This window comes from Microplitis demolitor, chromosome 6 (assembly GCF_026212275.2).
Source record: "Microplitis demolitor isolate Queensland-Clemson2020A chromosome 6, iyMicDemo2.1a, whole genome shotgun sequence".
Classification (NCBI taxonomy): domain Eukaryota; kingdom Metazoa; phylum Arthropoda; class Insecta; order Hymenoptera; family Braconidae; genus Microplitis; species Microplitis demolitor.
This window is the reverse complement of record NC_068550.1, coordinates 10,575,534-10,597,314: the sequence shown is the minus strand read 5'-3', so window position 1 is coordinate 10,597,314 and position 21,781 is coordinate 10,575,534. Positions and strand designations below refer to the sequence as shown.

At 35.4% G+C, this 21,781-nt stretch overlaps 1 protein-coding gene across 6 annotated transcripts in view; it reads left to right on the top strand.

Moving 5' to 3' along the window:
- LOC103570263 (J domain-containing protein DDB_G0295729) overlaps window positions 1–15,405 on the top strand; it is a 33,679-nt gene extending 18,274 nt beyond the window's left edge. For all 6 annotated transcript variants that reach the window (XM_053740316.1, XM_053740318.1, XM_053740314.1 and 3 more), the window contains 3 exons: window positions 5,408–5,622; window positions 5,684–6,149; window positions 14,488–15,405. In XM_053740316.1, coding sequence (XP_053596291.1) covers window positions 5,408–5,622; window positions 5,684–6,149; window positions 14,488–14,952 — 1,146 coding nt within the window. In that variant the 3' untranslated portion in view covers window positions 14,953–15,405. The remainder of the gene's footprint in view (window positions 1–5,407; window positions 5,623–5,683; window positions 6,150–14,487) is intronic.
- Window positions 15,406–21,781: the final 6,376 nt, after the last annotated feature.

Genomic DNA, 21,781 nt, shown 5'->3' with positions numbered 1-21,781 from the left:
GTAGGGAATTGAATGCTCTACAAAAAATGTCTCTTATTATTTTTCGTTAAATCTATTTGTTCATAAGTTATTCGAGGTTGAAGCTGTATTTATAATAAATTTTGAGATCTTGTTACTTTTCCGGCGAAATTATCAAACTTATCACAAAATATATTCGGATCTTTTTTGTAGACATTTTTATTTTCTTTAATGACACCTCGACTATCAAAATCAGTTCATCCGTTCAAAAGTTACAGAATATTTACATACATACATACACATATACACACATACACAATACACACACAATACACACACACATACATACATACATACATTTTTTTTTTTTTTTTTTGAGAGGTGGAAAAATCTTCTAAAAGACACTGGACATTTCAGAAGAACTGGAGATGTTGTACCAGTAGTGTGAAATTCTTACTCACTAAAAAACCTCCTCTCATTCTACCTCCATCTAGAGGTGATCGGGCTGGGATCGCTTTCGCATTGCTTCGGCCCGATCCTGGTTTATGCCTCTCTTATTCATGCTCACCCTGGGTTGAGCCAAATTAGCTCATCCTCCTTTTTTTTGGCTTTGAGTACATGTTCTACGAATCTGGCTACTGCGTCCCATTGCCGTTCGGTTTGCAGCATATATTCCACGATGTTGTCCGGAGTAGGAGTTGCTGGCAACAATTGCCATGCTGATTCACGTTCCGTCTCCCACCTTTTGCACTCGAAGAACGTGTGATTGGCGTTGTCTTCTATGCTAGGGCAATAGTTGCACTCGGCTTGTTCACGAATATTCATCCTGTTTAAGTAGCCGTTGAACAGACCATGGTTAGACAGGAATTGCGTTAGATATAAATTTATCTCGCCATGTTTTCTGTCTTTTCATTTAGCTACCGATGGGATCAGCCTCGCTGTCCATCTTCCCGTTTTGGCGTTCTGCCATCGTTGTTCCCATGTCTTCAAGGTTTGTTGCTTCTCCGTGGTTCTAGTGTTCGCTGTGACAGGACCTACTTTCTACCGTTCGTGCAATCGTTTTCGTTCTTCGGCTAGGAGGTCGATTGGCGGTACTCCTACGATAACTAGTATTGCAGCCTCTGATACTGTTCGGTAAGCACATCCTACGCGCAGGGCGCCTCGTCTCTGCACTGCTGCCATTTTACGGCGGTTCTTGTCTACTGCCAGTTTGTCTTCCCAAATTTCAGCACCATAGAGTAGTACTGAGTGCACTGTGCTGAGGAGCACTCTCCTCTTTGAGCTTCTGGGACCAGATGTATTCAGCATGATTCTAGAGAGGTTTCCAACGACGTTGTTAGCTTTTTTGACTGCTTTTGATATATGGTCTCCAAATGTCAGTTTTTCATTGACTGTAACTCCGAGATACCGCACTGACTTAGCAGCGGCAATAGGGACGCCATTAATTACTGTACTGAAAGGCTTTTCAAACCATCTCTGTCTCGTGAGTACAACTATTTCCGTTTTCTGAGCAGCTAGCTCTAGACCGTGCTTTTTTAGCTAATCACATTCTTTTCACTTCATCACGCGCTATAATGAGGGCTGCGATGTCGTCGGCAAACCCCACCAGGTATGTTTCATCTGGCAAGGTCATTTTTAGTAGCTCGTCATAGCATACGTTCCAAAAATCTGGGTCAAGGACTGATCCTTGGGGAACACCAGCAGTTATTTTTACAGTTCGAGTGCCCGTCGTTGTGTTGTACTCAAGATACCGCTCTCCGAAATAGTCACTCACGACATTCTATATATACTTATCCACATTGAAGTCTTTGTCTAGAGCGTTTAGGACATCGTTTCAGCCAACCGAGTTAAAGGCATTTTTGACATCCAAAGTGATCAAAATGCAGGCTACTCTCGATCTGACGTCCTTGCTCCATTCATTTTTAACAATCCTGAGGGCTTCCTCAATGGCTCCGATAGTCGAGTGCCCTTTCCTGAAGCCATGCTGGTTCTGTGCGAGGCCGCCTGAATTTTCGATAGATGTTGACAATCTCATCTTAATTAGCTTCTCAAAAAGTTTACCTGCAACGTCGAGCATGCAGAGTGGTCTGAAAGACGATGAGGTTATGGGAGGTCCCTTTCCCTTGTCCAGTAGTACCAATCTCTGTTTTTTCCAACAAGTGCAGAAAGTCCCGTTTTTAATGCACGCGTTATAAACATTTAGCAGCATGTAAGGGAGTTCTTGAGTTATTACTTTGATGACTGCAGTAGGCACACCATCCGGTCCTGGTGCTTTGCCATTCTTTAAGGATTTAGCGGCGCTCTGTAGTTCTTCTACGGTGAAAGTTGGTATTGTGTCGCTTGGTGTGTGGACTCTTGTTCGTTTTCTTTCCGGATACTGCGGGAACAAATCGTTGATAATATTTCCCATCAAACAGGCGTCCTTCGGAGCTTCTGGCGTTAATTGACCAAAATGTTTGGCTACAATCTTATAGGCCTGGCCCCAGGGGTCCTCGTCAAGTTCCGCTCATAGTGCCTTCCAATGCTCGACTGTGCTGTTTTTAATCGCATAATTCAAGGCTTTCTTCGCAGCTTTGTACCGAGAGGTTTCATTTTCATCCATACGGAGGCGCTGGCACTTATGGGCTCTGACTGCCTTCCGACGTAGAGTCAGACAGGATCTTCGGAGCTCAGCTATTTCTTGTGTCCACCAGTAAACAGGCCTTTTGTTCTGTGTTCGAGCACGTCTAGGCATAGATTCCTCGCATGCTTCCGAGATGGCCTTCATTGTCTTTTCAGCCAAGGCTTCGACTTTAGCTTTAGAATCTAGCGCTAAGTTCTTTGCGAGTGACGGCCATTTTACTGCTAGTGCCTTCCGAAGTTTGTCCTTGTTTAACTTGGTTGAGTTCCATCTTGGTGGCAGTAGTGAGGGGGTTGCCTTATTATGGTTTTTATCCAGGACTTCAAAGAGGATATATTGGTGGTCACTAGCACTATAGTCTTCTAGGACTCTCCATCCGTAGATGCTGGTTGCAACTTTGGGTGTTGCTAGCGTGATATCAATAATCGATTCACGGTATCCAGGTCTTCTGAAGGTCGTAGTCTTCCCGATGTTCACTATAGTAAGATCAAGTCTAGCTGCCATGTCGTTGACTTCGTTACCGCTGGTATCGCTCCAGTCCATACCCCACGCTGATGACTTGGCGTTAAAATCCCCGGCAATAACTATTTCTCCATCTATTCCCCTAACAAACCTTTCGAGGGAGTCTAATTTCCGGCGAAAGATAGTTATTCCTTCGTTTGGTGAAAGGTAGCAACTGATGTAATAAGTTAGCGGTGTTTGTATCCATACAAAATCTTCTCCCTGGCCGTTGTCCGTGACGTCGATTACACCCGGGTTTGAGATCCATATAGCAGCGGTGTTTGAAGAGTCTGAGAACCAGTTTCTATTCCGCGCACCGTGATATTGCTCACTGATGATACAGATATCTACCTTACGTTCTGATGAGAGTTGATACAGCAAATTGTGCGCTGCCCAGCTCCTGTGCAAGTTTCCTTGCAGTATGACAATCATTTTAGCTGTTTGCTAGCATTCTCCAGCGCTGTGTGAAACACTGCACACGTACCAGAGCCAGCTATGTGTTCAGAATCTGCCTCACCTTCATTTTCTATGCACAAGTAACAGTGTGGTTTCGACGAGCACGAAGCAATTTTATGATCGTTGGCGCCACATCTAAAGCATGCTTTGCTACGATCTAGACCATTACATCGAGCTGACTGATGGCCAAAGCTTAAGCACTTGAAACAGCGAAGTACTTTTGCCCTCTGTCGCACTCTACAGTTGACCCAACCGACTTTAATGCGGGAAGTCATTAGCAGTTTCCGGGCGAGACTTTCTTCAAGTTCAACGATAGCCATACGTTGGCCTTTAAACACTTTTTTCGTTAGATATGACTTGCTAGCTTGAGCAGCGTCTCCCAGGTCACGAACTAGTGCAGCTATCACTTCTGTATCTGTGATTGTGCATTCTAGATCACGAATTTCTACTGTTAGTTTAGGGACTTGGTCTCTAACTACACCAGAGCTTCCCAGAGCTTCCTTTATCGCTTTGCTGAACTGTGCACAATTCTTAGTCTTACGGCCCAGTTGTAGTAGGACGTCCCCCTGAGCCGTTTGCCGGACAGATTTGATTTCTGCTCCTAGCTCTTCTGGCTTAACTTTAGCCATAACTTCCTTGAAAAGTTCAGCAAAGGTTTTACCCTCTGCTGGCTTGATTAAAACAGCGTGCTTACGAACTGCCTTAGGTTTCTTCCTCTTGGTTTTTCGGTGATCCTCTTCTACAGTGCTTTTCCCTATAGGTGCCTTATTGTGCTCTCCCGGGCCTACTGACTTTGGTGCTTGAGCTTCGTGTTTCTTGGTCCTTGCTTCGACTGCTATCCAGCTGCCTTCTGTGGCCAGTTTCTTAGAGGTCCGCCGATCTGAAACGGAATCTGGACTTGGTGTAGCAAGGGCTCTCTTTTTGCTTTTGCCAGTGTTTGTTGACGCAATTGTTTTAGGAGTAAAGAACTGCTCTGAAATCGTAAGCGTTTCAATATCGTGCGTCGTCATCCAAGGAGACGTTTGCGTAGCTGAGGCAGTGTTACTACGAGTCTTTTTCGGCGTCGTGTTGTTATCGTTACGTACTAGATTGTAAGCTGTGCCGATAGAATTAGCAAGCCGCTTAATTTCACCATGGACGTTTGTTCTGCCCTTAATGTAGTTCATCAATTCTTCAATTTTGCTTCCAAGTCTCTCGAAAGCCCTTTCACTGTCTATTGCAGGTGAAGCAGAGTTGATTCTGGAACTCCTCGGCAGTTGAACAGGAGCTAGTTTCACCGTAGTGTTTGCTACTTCTTCAGTTTCCATAGCAACAGCTTGGAATTTTTCTTCACTATCTGTTCCAGTAGCATGGGCGGCCTGGTTCCCTACCGCTTTAGGAAGTGATAGAATGTTCCCCCCACAATCCGTGGAGCTTGCAACGGCCACCGGGGCTCTCACCCGATCGGAACCGTCCGCGGAGTTAGTCAATAAGGACGTGTCCGCGTGGGGTATTGTCTCTTTCTTATCACTCATTTCATCGTTAGTGTTTGTGGTTGTTTTATAGAGGTGTCCTTCCTCCTAGCACCACTTTTGGTCCGCGGGGGCTATTTTATTTCACCCCTACCCGCCGGCGATCCGGTGAGGACATTCCCCTATCCGCCACCTGGGGACGCGCTCTCTAGGAGTTAGGTTTTTCCCGAGAGATACACACACACACGCACACACACACGCACGCACACACACACATACACACACATATACACACACATATACACACACGCATACTTATTATTATAATTAGTACAAATGTTACTTTTTAGAAAATAAATAATAATATTTGTTTCTTTATTTTGATTAAATACTGAAATTTATTGTTTATTAAATATTTAAGATATTGAAATTGACGGCACAAAAAAAAAGTTATGAGCAGAGAATAAGTGGATTGGATCAAGATTTCTTAAAGCAGACCAATGAAGTAAGAAAGTTGGATGCTGTTATTTTTGCTCTTGAAGAACAATTGAACGGCCATAAAGCTGCTTGTGAAGAAAGTAGATATCACAAAGAACAAACTACTAAAGTTAAAGTTGAATTAGAAAGTTTAAAAGGGTAAATGATTTTTTGAATATCTATGCGTCAAAAAAAATATAATTAATTTTTTTTTTCTTAGTTACTTGATTCACGAAAAGACAGCACACAAACATTACAAATCATTAGTTCAAAAATTAGAACTACATGTTAGTCAGTACACCGCTAAAGTTGAAAAACTTGAGCATCGATTAGCAGAAGCAGAGAATAAATATTTGCATAAAGCTCACGAAGTTGATACTTTAAGGGGTATTTTAACAGAAGTTAAATTACGTCCTTTAGAAACACCAACGACTAGTACAATAAATAATGATTCAATATTAATGTCAACGATGCCTGATACCTATGATAATATGAGAGAAGAGAGACCTGTGAATCGAGGCAAAGATTCGTCTTGCATGTCCTATAATTTGGTTATTAAGTCTATTGAGAATAAAGAAAATGAACCCCATGTTCAAAATGGCAGTATGTTTTCTTATTTTAAAAGAAAACTTAGTCCTTCGAATTTGAGACATCCTGAGTATGGATATTCTGCCAAAAGACTTATGGTACAGTATTTTTATATTTTTAACTTCCCGCTAAGAAAATCGTCGATTTTCAAAAAATTCGGGAAGTTATTGGTGTCACCCTGATTTTTAAAAATCGAGTTTTCATCATATGTTAACTTTTGAAGGTGCTAGGATGCTATTCTGGCATTTTCAGAGAGATGTGTGTGTGTGTGTGTGTGTGTGTGTGTGTGTGTGCGTGTGAGTCGGAGGTATTTAAAAAATATGAAAAAAATTGTTACGTGCTGGATGACGAACACCAGTTATTCAGTCCCTTAATTTTGAGTCAAAGCATTTAAGCCATTTACTCGGGTAGCGGGGACCTCGCTTTTTAGTGTCGAGTATGTCAATATACGAAAATAGGATGTACGAGGTGAATAGATGTGTTTTATTACTAGATAAATGAACAATTAATTAAACTTACAGTTGGTTTATTCAATATAATAAATTGTCAGGATACAAGATTTAGCTGAGCTGGAGACCAGATTGTTGTTGGTTGAGATCCGATGCGAAATAAATAGTTGTTGGTTGAAATTCGTTTCAAAATAAATTGTTGTCAGGTGGCTTGATAGTTGGGTATGGTTCTTGAATGTTGAGATTGTTGATGTAAATGAGTAAAGGGGTTTACTTATACTGGGTAGTTGACAATCTGTCTGAACATATACTTTTAAAATGACGAAAATTATTTAAAAGTGAATAATAAAGTTTAAAACAGAAATAATATTCAATAGAAATAATTTAATTATTAAAATTATTTGTAATATTGAATAAAGAATTAAAAATCGAAATTATTTTTTATTTAGAATAATTCAATTTAAATTGTATAAATTCTAAATTTAATTATTAACGACTCGAACAATGAAATTAAATTTTGATATTTTAAAATAATAAGATTATACGTAATCAAAAGCTTGATAATAAATGGGCATAGAGGACCGATTTGCGACGGTTTTTATAGGCGCCAATCATAGGCGAGGGGTAGCACGCGTGACCTAGATTTAATTCTGTTACCGAAAACTAATGTTATTGAGCTGAGTTAAATATTTGCGGGGTGTGGTGTAAGAAAAGGCGTACGTGACGATCTTAGATCGAACTTTCTAGAACAATGACAAAGACTCAAAAAAAGACGATGGTACGAACTACAGATGGAAGAAAGAGATTCAATCCCATGTTATTAGATAGGAGTTTTTTTAGTCTGTTAATTACGGGTTACTAATTAGATTTATGGTACAGGCGTTTATTGATTATTGATCCTTTTGTCATTATCTTTCGATTGGTTATAGTCATTTCTTCCTATCGTCAGTGGTTTACATGTACCACCTATTTTTAATTACAATATTCAGTAAATTACAATTATCATTTGGTTCATGAATAAATGTGCGCTAGAGAATTATGGTGATAATATCAGTTTTTCATTATTTTAATTATTTATCGAGTTAATTAAAGAAGAATTTAGCGATATAGTCGTATGTGTTAGAGAGAGAAGATGATTGTGGTGAGTCATGCGGCACGCCTTAAAAAGAAGCTTCTAGATCCAGCTCAATGTTATTAGATGAGCGTTATTTTAAGTTGTTAATTACCGATTATTAATTAGGATTAGGGTATAGGTGGTTGTTGATTATTAATTCTTTCGTTATTAGCTTTCGATTGATTATAGTCATTCCCTTCTACTGTTATTGGTTAAAATGTTATTACCTATTTGTAATTATTGTGGGATAATTATTAAATAATCTGGAATTATTATCGATTCAATTAGGTAAGTTATTTTATCGGATTATTGTGATATGTTTAGTTTATCACTATTTTAATTATTTATCGCGTTAATTAAAGTAGAAATTATTGATATACTCGTATGGGTTAGAGAGAGAAATGACGAGATACGTCACGCGGCGCGTCACAAGAAGAACCTTTGAAATGCGAGAAGGCAGGCCGTATTAATTCTATTAATGGAAGTAAGAGATGCAATCCCATGCTATTAGATGGGCTTATTTTAAATGGTTAATTACAAATTATCCGTTAAGATTAAGGTTTGAGTGTTTAATAATTAATAATCTATTTTTCCTTACCTATCGGTGGGTTATGATTATTTGTCCCTATCGTTAGTGGTTTAGAAGTTACGCACGTTTTTGGTTTTAAATAAATAATAATTTGGAATTATTATTAATCTCATCAGTAAAGGGACACTAATGAACTGTCATGGGAAACTTGGCTAATCATTATTTTATTTATTAGTTGAGTTACTAAAGATAGAAGTTACGCGCTTACGTATGTATTAGTGAAACAAGGGTGAATCAAAAGAGTTAGATTCTTTGATTGACCTCCGTTGGTTAGTTAGTTACTATAAAAGATTTGTCTAAATTCGAATTTTATTTTTCTTTATCTACCGATGGGTTATAATTTACTCTTATTGTTATAGATAGGTGGCTATGAATTTAATTATTTTCTGTAGAATATTAAGAAATTATTATCATGGTTATTTACTCTATCATGGTATGTTATGGTTGTCCGATGTTATGCAGTTAGTAAATTGTTATTTTGTTTATTTCTTCATTTGTATGTCGGGATATTGCGTCTCAAGTTGTTAATATTTATTTACTAATAAGGTTCTTGGGTTGTGGTGCAATAGCTACTGTTGCGTATTAAGCGTTATTTATGATTTTATTTACTGTCAATGGTATCAATTATAGATTTTATTACTTGTTTTTGTTAATAATTATCAGTTTGTTTTATAGTTTAATTAAAATTTTAAATAACTTTCGATATCATTTGGGCTAGTAGATACTAGAGAGAAATGCGGAGGGACCAAATGACTTAAATGTAAAGGCAACGATGCATAGATGTAAAGGTTATCGTGGTGGTGGCACTTAAATTTATAAAGAAAAACGAAGGAGCATCGCACGGCATAATTTAAAAGTAGTACTGTTTGGGTTGCAAGCACTAGGGAGCTTATCACGGTTTAATTGATTGCTCAATTTATTAGTTAGTTTATTAGTTCTTCATAAGTAATAAGAAGGAAATTTGTGGTATTCTTTGTTTACATCAACAAGTTCTGACCACTTATCTGACATTTGATATGTTTAATTTGTAACGGGGTAAAATTTAATTTATCATCAAGGAAAATCGTGGTTTCCCACGGCTGGTCAGTTACCCGAGCCGAAACCCCAAATAAGTATCCGTTAGAGTTTTTCGACTTGTCGCCGGGTGCGCTAATTGAAGAAGCTCGGACTTCTGTCCCAAAATTAATTAAGTGGGGAGACCATTTTCCGGAAGTTTCCGAAAATGGCCGAGCTGAAAATATATAACAACAGGACAGCAGCAAAATCGGGGAGAGTCGGTCGAGCCGACAAGCCTAACGGACGTCCATCTGCCGTGAGCCTTATCCAGAAGACCGGAAACCAAGGAAAGCCCAAGGGAAGCTAGAGAGACGCCAACAGAATCATCTGGTGAATAAGTGTAAAGTTTAATGTTAATATCGAAGTGCTGTGTATAAATTAATTCTCGGCAGGTAAGCCAGAATTATTAAATTAACTTACATCGAGAATAAAGTTATCAGAAGTATTAACAACTTTGCGTCTTGAATTGAGCTAATTCTCGGCGGGGGAAGCCAGAATTTATTGTAAAGAAATAAAATAATAATTAACCACGTGTTTGGTCAAATAATTCTCGGCAGCGAGGCCAGAATTTATTAATCATTAATTGTAAATTAAGGAGTAGAATTTCTCGGCAGGAGGCCAGAAATTATAATAGCTATTTAGTCTTTGTTATATAATAAATTAATCGGTAAATTAATAAGATAAAATTTACAAGACTGAAAATCAAGTGTTGTGAAAATCGCGATAAAAGATTGAGATTTTAATTAATTAAAATTGAGAATAATAAGTTGATGTCCGAAAATTGTTAAAAGAAAATCTAAAGTTTAACGCGAAGAGAGAAAGACACAAAATCGAGAGAGATGGACTGAGACACGAAATCGAGAGAGATAGCGTCAGTTATTCGAGAAAGAAATCTAATACTTGATGGAAATTTTTACTCGAAAGATTTGGCGAATTTCGCGAAAGTAGATTAATCAACGTGTGTGTGTGTGTGTGTGTGTGTGTGTGTGTGTGTATGAGAGGAAATAATTCCAGGGGAATTTTTTATTAATAATTTTGAATTAATTAGATCCAGGGGATCTGGCAAGTTGCCTATTTTGTTTAATATAGAGTCCAGGGGACTAAATTTTATTTAAGATCCAGGGGATCAGGCCGGTGGCCAAGTTTATTATAAAAAGTCCAGGGGACTCAATTTTAATTAGATCCAGGGGATCAGGCCAGGGGCCAATCAAATATTTTAATTTATAAAGTCCAGGGGACTAAGTATTTAATGTAATAAAGTCCGGTGGACTCCGATGTAATAAAATAATTATAAGTAAAGTGAAACCCGATGGGGTAAAATTGGTTGTGATAAATAAAATTGTTAATTATATTAATAAAAGTATTGTGTAATAAATTTAATTCCTCATCCTGTCTCACTCTTATAAAATTCAACGACCCTGAAATTTTCTAAACTTAACATCTGCGGTTCAGGAAGGCCGAGTCTTATCTTCCAGTGGCGCCCTTATTAAAATCAATTAATAAAGGGGCCAAATTTGACAAGGTTGAAAATTACCCTGTTACAAATTTTTATTTTTTAAAAATTTCGTTTTATTTATTTGATTATACGTCATTTTCGTTTTTTCGCATGTTACGCCGTAACAAAAAGAAATTTTTTTTTTCGTTTTGTTTGGATATTTCGAAAACTGACGGATCGATCAATTCCAAAATCAAATCAGCTCTAGATAGAAGCATTCGATTGCTGCAAAAACGTCTCAATCAGATACTCCGTTCGAGAGATATCGTTGACGCAAGAATGATGCTGTTGGTGTCAATGTATGCAACCAGTCGAGCAAATGGATGACCATTTGGCCATGGTGCGTGCTTGGAGTACATGCTGATCTCGTTTGCAAAATGAATACGTTTAGTTTCTTTGATATAGCAGTTGAGTGCATGAGATACTACGTTAGAAGTAATTGGAGTCTTGAGTGATGAGTTCAGTAACATATTGATCATGTCACGGAGTCTAAAGCAGATAGCAGTAGCTCGTAACATACGCAGCAGAGGTATTGGCCGTTCCATAATAGGTCACTGATCTCATTGATGAATTCGATGAGAATAAGGCCAGTCTGGGCCGTTCTTCTGCTTGAGCTCCTGCATTATCGATTGATGGACATTTAGGCCAGAACGTTGAACTCTTGAGCAACCATGGTGGGTCAGCCAACCACAATTGATAATCACGGAGTTGAGTAGGTGTCAACACTCGTGTTGCGCAGTCTGCTGGGTTTTGTGTGCCCAGGATACAATTCCAGTGGCCATCTGGAACTAGATCTTCAATTTGTGACACCCCATTCCGGACAAACTCCTTCCAGCGGACGGCAGAGATTTGATCCACGTGAATGTGATTGTTGAGTCCGGCCACAAGTATGTTGGTGATTGAGTAAGATTTAAAGTGATCTGGCAGTGTTTTATGAGTTGCCAACATGTGAGCTGCGGCAAGTTTCAACCTTAGTATCGTTAATTGTTTTAACAGAGCTACTTTGGTTCTTGAGCAGAGCAGCGTAACTCTGACTTAATGAGCAAATTAATTAATGTAACGGGACGGTTAGGTCCACCTCCGTTTAACGGGAGGCCGATTCCGCGCCCTATCGGGCATACTCGCGCTGCGTAATCGCCTATCTTCCACCATAATATTATAAAAGCGAAATGTGAGCATAAGCTCATATTAGCTTACCCATTAGGCATGCAGTGCATGTGGGTACCTCACCAACAACCACCACGAGACCGTCCTCACTTGGACCCAAACACTTCTCCCATCTCAGGAAATAGAGAGACTCTGGTCGAAGTGGGGCTTGGATTGGGTCCCCCATGGTACCAATTCCATGTATTGGTCGACATGCTGGAGAATAAGTGTTGAGCTACAGCTTGCACTCAGTTACCCCAAAAAGGGTTTCTTCCACGTTATGCTCACTCGGGTTTAAGACAGCAGTCAAATAAACTTGCCCTCGATTATTATTACCGAGTGATTATCACTATATGCTAGTGATAGTATTGTGTGCGGGCTATTACCCTTAGAATTTTAAGACGTTCAAAAGGGGTCGGTTTCGCCCACGCAGATGTACCTATTGGCTTCCTGCAACCACGGAGTTGCCGCATGTTACGGGTGCAAGACATGCGGGCACTGCTAACGGTTGGAGTACTGGTCCCAGAACCCACGAAGAGGGTGGTACTTGTTAGTTTGGCGCCCCCTAGAGGGCGCCAAAACCACTTCTGGGTGACTTAATGAGCAGGTGTGTGGACTTTGATGAACATGGCAGCTGCTATTTTCAGTTGCGAGGCATCCGGGAATTTCTTCTTGAGTCCAGAAGCGTGATCGTAGTTCTTCAAGTTGTTGAGTTGACTGCTCGACAGCAGCATGATAAGTAATTTATATGGTATAAGGAATAGATGGTCGATGAGTGTGTTGAGTGACTAGACCGAGTAATATCCACCTGAAGATGGTATCTTAAGCGATTGGCAGGCCTTTAGACCTTTTGATGACTGCATCTTTTATAATAAGACCATAATGATCAGCACCAATGATGATATCGATTGGTCCTGGTCTCATAAACGCTGGATCTGCCAATTGTAGCTGTTTATATTGGTCCCATTTGAGTTGGTTGAGTGCAACAGATAGTAATTGAGTAGTGAGACCGGCTAGTATGTGAGCACTAATAATGAATAAGTCGTTTGAAAGCTTAGATGAGAGTTTGAGTGCGACTTGACCTTTTTTTTGCCAGCATTGGCTACACCAATACCAATTATTTGGATAGGTAAGTGCGTGCGTTTGAGTTTAAGTGAGTGCACCAAGGAATCTAAAACAAAAGATAATTCAGAACCTGGGTCCAGCAAGATACGTACTGGATGAGTACTTAACTTGGTGATCAAGTCAACTAGGCAAGTTGTGAGTAAGATTGCTGAGCGATGAGTACTAGTATGATGAATGCCAGACGTGTTGAGTACAAATGAGTGCAGTTAAGCATCGCTCGAGTCGTCATGTGGAAGCAGACGGGTTTATTAAATGCTTGCTGAGGCAGCAACAAAACCTGGTTTTTTTTGAGCACTGTTAAGTCCTTAGTATATCATCGTGTGGTGTTTCTGATAACACACCTGTATATCTAAATTGTGTCTTGTAGATATCCGGTTGGTAATGTCCAAGGCAATTTGAAATGTATTTTAAGAGTGCGAGTTGCCCACTGATAAATGCTACCGACACAACCAACCAACCAGCTGGCTCGAAGGACCATAAAATGTTATAATAATAATAAATTTGTAAATACATGCCAGGACTGGTTGGTGGTTAGGATAGTAGAAAAATACGCATATTTTAAAATATAACAATCTTTTTATTTGTCACAGCACATAATATCACTGGGTTGCATAATTAAATCGTTGATTTAATTGAACAATACTGATAAATGTTAAAGCTCATGAATACGTGATAGATTGAGTACAATTTATTTAATTGAGCTCGAATAATTAATTGAAATAATTATATTGAGTCTATGTGAACACAGAGTTGATTGTAAGAATGTCATGAGAATAAGTAACTTAAAATCAAAGGTTACTGAGTGAAGTTAATTATTGAACACTTAGTGATGATTTTGATGAGCACTAAACGCGTAAATATTTGAGTACATTGTCCTCGAGGAAATTGATCATTTATTTTCATTGATTGCCATGAGTTCAGAATAAATTACACTGATTTGAATTTCTTTGTGAACATGTGGTAGTATGGTAACAGAGCCTACCGAGCGAGAATAAATTTGGAAATAAATAATTAAGTATACTAATAATCAGAATAATTATTAAATTCAGTCTTTTAATTATGTGATCATTTGAAATAATTAATTAATTAATTAATAATTAAGCACCTGTAATGGTTTCCGTCGAAGTAACCTCTTCAAAAACGTGGTCGTTGATTACTTGAATTTCTTGAGTTCTTAATGAATTAATTTCTTGAGCTTGGTTATTTGAATTATATAAATAATTATATAATTTTAGGTTAACTCTTGAGATTTACGTTGCGAATGATAATGGCGTCGGTCTTCTCTACACGAGGCAGGAAAAAGGCACTGCGCATGATCAAGTTTAAATATGGAAGCCACTAGACCCCTTGAATTCAAATGTAGTTGTAATTACGCAACAAATTATCTTAATTAATCAATGTTTTATTAGTAGTTAATTCTTATGAAAATATTTTTTACATTGAAACCAATTTTTTTTTTCAGAGTCCAAACTCTTTAACACTTGAGCCTTATGCACCAGATGTAAAAGTACATAACAATATATCAGATTCAGTCCCAACAACTTCCGGTCAGCAGAAAAAAAATTTTGTTAGTATAACAGAAACTCATTTGTCTCCGGTTAATAACTTGTCCGTTTCATCAACACTTTCGCTTTCTTCTTCTTCTCTCTCATCTCAGTCTTCGAGCTCATCTACATGTTCGTCTTTCTTATTCTCATTGTCTGCGTCTAGTAAAAAGAAAAAAGAAAAAATAAATAATAATAATATTAAAAATAATAATAATAATAACAATAATAATAATAATAATAATAGTAACAACAACAACCACAACAACAACAACAACAACAACAACAACAACAACAACAACAATAATAATAATAATTACTCGCAACCGACTGAATTAGTTGATTTAACTGGCGATGATTCGATAATTATTGATCTTACGTAAAAATTACTTCATTTATTTTTAAAATTAAACAATTTGTTAAGTCGAGTACAATTAAAAAATAGTAAAAATAAATTATGAGTCTATAATATAAAAAAAAATTTTTATTAGTGAACAAACTTGAAAATATTTCCATTTCAATACTACTTTTTCTTTTAATTTTTCAAATTGATTGATTTTTTTGTTTTTAACATGAATGACTTTTTTTTCTTCAGTTTTATTGGGTGGGATATATATTTTTTATTTTTGTTAAAAAATACTTACACATTTTTCGAGTTTTTATTTTCGGATTCTCAGATTCGAAAAGGAGTAAGTTCAATTTTTAATTTTGACTGGAAAGACCAACTTGCATAATAGTAAAAACGTAATCGAATTATTAATTACTTAAAAAAAAAAGTAACCGATTGATTTTTTTTTTTAAATAAAATTTTGATAAGACCTGGATGTGAAAAATAAATTAATGTATGGTAATAATATTTTTCCTTTTTGTTATTGATAATTGAGTATTAATTATTTGTATCTCATTAATTATTAATTAATTATAATAATCAATTTAAATGTTTAAATTTCAATTAAATTAAAAATTATTTTTTATTATTAATTGTAATAAGTTTGTTATTCTTTTTTTGAACATCAATCATTTTGTGTTACCCATTATTGACTTTAATTAATTAATAAATTATAAAAAGCTGGTTTATTAATTGGTCAGTAAACTTTACATCTAGTAATTGGAGAAAAAGAAGTCATTGTTGAATATATTTTTCCGAATTTTTTACAAATTCAATAAGGATAATATTTATCTAATTTAAAGTGTAAACAGTAATGAATTAATTCACGCAATTGTAAGGAATTATAAATAGTGTAATATTGTAATTAATTTGTAACAAAAAAAAAAAAAGCAAAATAAGAGTGTAAATTAAAATTTGAGCTCACTAATTTTGCCTTGATAAATATTGAAAACGAATTTATAATTTTGAAGTTATTTCGACATTACGGCTGCCCAATTTCAAAATACAGTAACTGACAAAAATAATTTTTTTTTTAATATGTATTGAATCATGTCCAAAAGACTCCACTGAAACTAAAAATACTAAAAAATCGATTTTTAAAAATTTGTCCCTTACTGTGTTTTGAATTCGGGCAGTCGATTACTAAAGGAAATAACTGAATAAAAACAATAACAAATTCTTATTTGAATGTATAGTACTATTCTATAAAATGAACTAATTTTTGAATTTGATTTTTTTATTTGGAGGAGCTAAAATTGATTTAGTGTTTTTACTAGAGAGTTTTTTGAAAAGTGCAGTGGTTTTTGAAAATTAAAAAAAGATTAGCACTATAGTAAGCTTACAATTTTTTTTACTCTAAAATGTTGGAATGCATGTATCTCATGAACAGTGCACTTTAACAATATAAGTGTAATGAGCAATTTTGTAGAGGATAAAATTTCCTAAAAGATTGGTCCTATGCATATTTTTCGTAAGATGAGCCGTTTTTTCACTATTATCAAAAATAAATGAAAAAAGTAAAAAATTGACTTTCGGATCTGATACAATCAACATGGATCGACTTAGACCAAAACCGTTTTGTACACTTTCAAAAAGCAACAATTACTTTACAAATAAGAACTAGTTTCAAAACGATAGCTCAAAATCGGGCTCAGTTATAGTAATTTAAAAGAAAAGATATTCGATTTACATGCTTTTTAAATGGGAAAACTTTGATGCTCGAGAGCAAGTACTTGAAATTATAATTAAGAGCTGAAATTTTCACGGAATTTTTCTCTCAACATCAGTAACAAAATTATCCTGTGACCGCTAAAAAAAAATTTCGTTTTAAATGGAGTATCCTAATATATATATATATATATATATATATATATATATTAGAAAAAAAATTTCGTTTTAAATGGAGTATCCTAATATATATATATATATATATATATATTAGTGTCCGTTATTTACCAAATTAGATTTTTGTTTACTTGGCTATGATATGAAGCATTTATTTGCGATTTAAAAATAATAAAAAAAAATAAAAAAGATTGTTCTATTGCCGTTTAACCCTTCCTAAGTAACGATTCATTCTCGTTTTAGTACAATGAGCATAATTTTATAACTCACGTAAAAATAAGTGTTTAGCAATAACTAATACAATTTTTGTAGGAAAGTTACCTCTCTTCAAAAAAGGTCTCTATGTTTTTTTCGTGCATCCAATCATTTGAGAGATATTGAAGGACAAAGTTTGATTTGTTTAAAAAAATTGGCGTTTTTGTTTGAAATTTTATTACTCTTTATCATAAAGACATAAAATTAAGCACTATGAACTTTTTTGTAGGAAATTTATCGCTCTACATAAACGGATTCTTAAACTTTTTTTATAAATCCAACCATTTAAGTGATATCGAAGCTCAAAAGTCGATAGATTTAAAAAATGTTTTTCGATAAAAATTCTACAACTCTTCAGGAAACAGATGTATACTTAGGTTTTTGTGAGCTTTGTAACGGAAATTTACCGCTCTTCAAAAAAGGTTTCGTAGATTTTTTCGATAAACTCAACCGTTTAATAGATATTTAAGCTCGAAGTAAAAGGATTTTTTTTTTTATCAGAGCGAAATTTTAAGTTGGCTTGTGAAAGTTGTCTTTCAACTTCGAGCTTAAATATCTCTTAAACGGTTGAGTTGATCAAAAAAATCTAAGAGACTTTTTTTGAAGAGCTGTATATTTTCAACAAGCAACTGTAAAAATCCTAAGTATACATCTGTTTGTTGGAGAGTTATAGAATTTTAATCGAAACACATTATTTTTTAAATTTATTAACTTTGAGCTTCGGTATCACTTAAATGATTGGATTTACGAAAGAAGTGTAAGTTACTTTTTTTGAAGAGCGATAAATTTTCTACAAGAAAGTTCATAGCGATTTACGAAAAAAACATAAAACTCCTTTTTTGAAGAGCGGTAAATTTCCTACGAAAATATGTATTAGTCTTTGCTGTACAGTTAATTTTAAGCGAGTAATAAAATTATGCTCATTGTACTAAAATGGGAAGGTATCATTACTTAGGCAGGGTAAAATGGCATTAGAATACTCCTGATTAAAAATACTTATTGAAAAAGATAAGAATTGAATACTTTTGAATACTTTCTATACCACAAGGTTTTTATCTGGACATAAAATTAATACTTTTCAATTATATTGAATCCCAAAATAATATAAGAATTTCTAAACTTCCGAGGAATTGAAAAAGATTCAAATGAATTGATATTTTTAATCTTTCTGAATACTTTTCAATACCAAAGAACTTTCGAATTTTAAGGTCACGTATAGGATTAAAAGAAATTCAAATGAATTGACAGTTTTCAATTTTTTTCAATACCAAAATAGTTCTCTATTTTGGGTTAAAATTTGGATTGAAAAGAATTCAAATGAATTGACATTTTTGAATCTTTTTTAATCTTTCTCAATACTAAAATAGTTCGATATTTCGGATCGAGTGTAGGATTGAAAAAAATTGATATAAAATGAAAATTTTCAATTTTTCTAAATTTCTTTCAACAAAATATTATTAAATTCAGGATCCGGCGAAGAATTATAAAATATTTAAATAAGTTTTGCTTTCAATGTTTTACAGTTTTTTCGTTATAAAAAAAAAAAAAAATTATAATTATCTTGCACGAATTAAAATCTGAGTACCCTGTGTTACATTTTGGAAAATTATGACAGAGAGACTAATCTTGCCAAGTCTGGTCGCACCTAGTATTATGGTCGAATATTAGGGCGCCACTGGAAGATGGACTCGGCCTTCCAGAACCGGATGTTGGAGGATTTTATTTTTATTAATTTAAATTAATTTGTTACTCAGGGTCGTTCGTAATATTTTGTGAGTGAGAAGAGGAATCGTAGAGTAGGCTGAAATAATGTTAATTCAAATTTTATTTAGTTTAAGCACCTTGCTTTATTCATTACCTTTTGACAATAATTATTTCCTTATACTTATGACAAACTAATATTTTTCTATGACAAACTAATTTCCTTATGACAAACTAAATTCCTTATGACAAACTAAAATTCTTATGACAAACTAATTTCCTCGTCCCCTGGACGGATTCTTATGACAAACTAAATTTCCTCGTCCCCTGGACGGATTCTTATGACAAACTAAATTTTCCTCGTCCCCTGGACGGATTTCCACACCCACACACCCACTGAATTTATCTCGTCCCCTGGACGGTAAGCCTTAACTTTAATTTAAAAACATCCCCTGGATGTGTAATTGTTTAAAATAACCTTATCATGTCCACCGGACCTAAATCACAGACACAGTTTTCTTTACTTAAAATTATTGACTCTACTTTGAACTCTATTTAATTTATGACTTCATTTCCTCTTACTCAATTAATAAATTTGATTTTCAATACAAAATTTCACCAATAAAATCTCCAATATAAAAATTTCACAACTATTAATTCTTACTTATTTACCTTGATTTATTTAATTCATTTATTAATTTTCACTGTCTTATTTAATTCAATTATATTTATTAATTAATTAATTTAGGTTTTAATTTAATTATTAATTAATTAATTTCCCACTGAAAATTTTCCCATTAATATTTGTTTTCAAAATCGGTATCATTAATTTACTCACTATTTCTGATAATTATTTTTACTCAATTTAATTTACTGACAAAATAATCCTTCTTAACTTTTACACGACACAAATTTACCGTAATTGTCTAGCGTTTTACTTTTGATTTTATAATTTTAATTAGAATTATTTCAACATTATTTTATAAATTTTTCATAACTAATTTAACGACTAGAATTACGTCTTAAATTTACTAGAATATTCGGCCGGTCAATTGGTGTCGCAAGGCCTTAATTTATGATCTTACATGCGGACAAATTTTGTCTAGAGCGGCCGACAGGCCTGAATACTTTTATTAAAATATTGAATTTATTTTAATTTATTTATTGGATAATTTACGCGGAAAATTTATTTTATTCCAGCCGAGAGGCCTCGAATGAAATAAATTTAGAGTTACAACAGAAAGACAAGTACACGGCAAAGAATCTACGGAAATTTCGAGAACGCGAGACGCGTGACTAAACTAGCCGACGGCCTTGAGTTACCAATCTAATTCACGCAACCAGTAGAAAGATGCTAAGTAATTAATTTATAATTAATTCGGCCCTCAAAATTAGAGGCCTTAATCAATTATAAATTTTACCTTATGAAATTTAGACGCGCTGCGTATTTTCCAAAAGCTGCTGCCTTTGTTCTGCTGGCTATTCTGGGCCTCTCAAATTTAGCGCCTCTCTCTCTCTCTCCACTCAAAAATTTACTTTATAACCTGTCAATGAACAGTACGTATTAGTGATGTATTAAATAATTAGTTATGATAATTATCGGCCTAAAGGCCTAATAATTTAAAGTAGGAAAAATTATGAATTAAAAAATCGCCTCGTTCCACGTGAAGCGTGGACGGACTTCACTATTTACCTGATGTTTTCTATCGATGTACTTGTCGTCCCGACAACTCTCTTTTTTTTTTCTTCTCGTTCCGCAGTCCATTATATTATTTCACTCCCGTTCACCATTCCGGAAACTTATTCCCACTACCTTAGACTAAGGAAATGACGAACGGACGGGCCTTAGTGATCTATGCGACACCCGGTGACTAGTCGCAATACTACTCGTAACTTACGAGGTCATCGGCCGGTCATTGGCGGGAACGAAATTCAAATTCAAATTTATTTACTATTTTGTTTATTAAAATTACCCTGTCACAAAATTTCCAATATTGATTAAAATATTTTTTTTAACTTCCCGCTAAGAAAATCGATGATTTTCAAAAATTTCGGGAAGTTATTGTTTTCACCCCGATTTTTGAAAATTGAGTTTTCATCAGATGTCGACGTTTTGAGGTCCTAGGAAGCTATTCTGACTATTTTCAGAATGATGTCCGAGTGTGTGTATGTGTGTGTGTGTGTGTGTGTGTGTGTGTGTGTGTGTGTGTGTGTGTGTGTGTGTGTGTGTGTGTGTGTGTGTGTGTGTGTGCGTGTGTGTGTGTGTGTGTGTGTGTGTGTGTATGTAAACTCTTTGTAACTTTTTAACTAATGAATCGATTTGGATGGTTGAGGTGGCAATCGAAAGAGCTTGTTGGCCGTCAACTTTCCTGAAAATTTCAGATCATTTGATCGAATAGACTCAAAAATATTTGCGAATTACGAAAAAAAAAAAAATTTTTTTTTAGTTTTTTATTGATTTCTCAGAAACGACATATACGATCGACTTCAAAATCTAATCAGCTCTAGTACTCAATAAAACGCGTCGATTGCCACCTCAAACATCTCAATCGGTTAATTTGTTCGAGAGATATCGCGGGAGAAAGAAATGGTGGATAATGGTTTTTTCCAAATATTTTCGAAATGACTGACCCGATTAATTCCAAATTTTTTTTTTTAGTATTTTGAAAGTATCTCAAAAACGACTTGATGAATCAATTCAAAAATCTGATCAGTTATAGAACTCAATAAAACATGTCGATTGTCGCCTTGAACGTCTTAATCGGTTTATTCGTTCGAGAGATATCGTTTGAGAAAAAATCGTAAAAAACGTTTTCTTTCGAAAACAAAGGCATACAAAAGTATTTTCGAGCTCGAAGAGAAAATGTATCTACAACAATTTTCTGAGCTCAAGGAGCTCGAAATAGGCGGGAAGTTTTGGGGCTGGCCCGCAGGGTCAACCGACAGACCGATTTTTAATATTAAATTGTCTCTTAATGTCCAGGTTTGGCCTCGTTAGAGTGTCTATAGACCCCGGGTGGGCC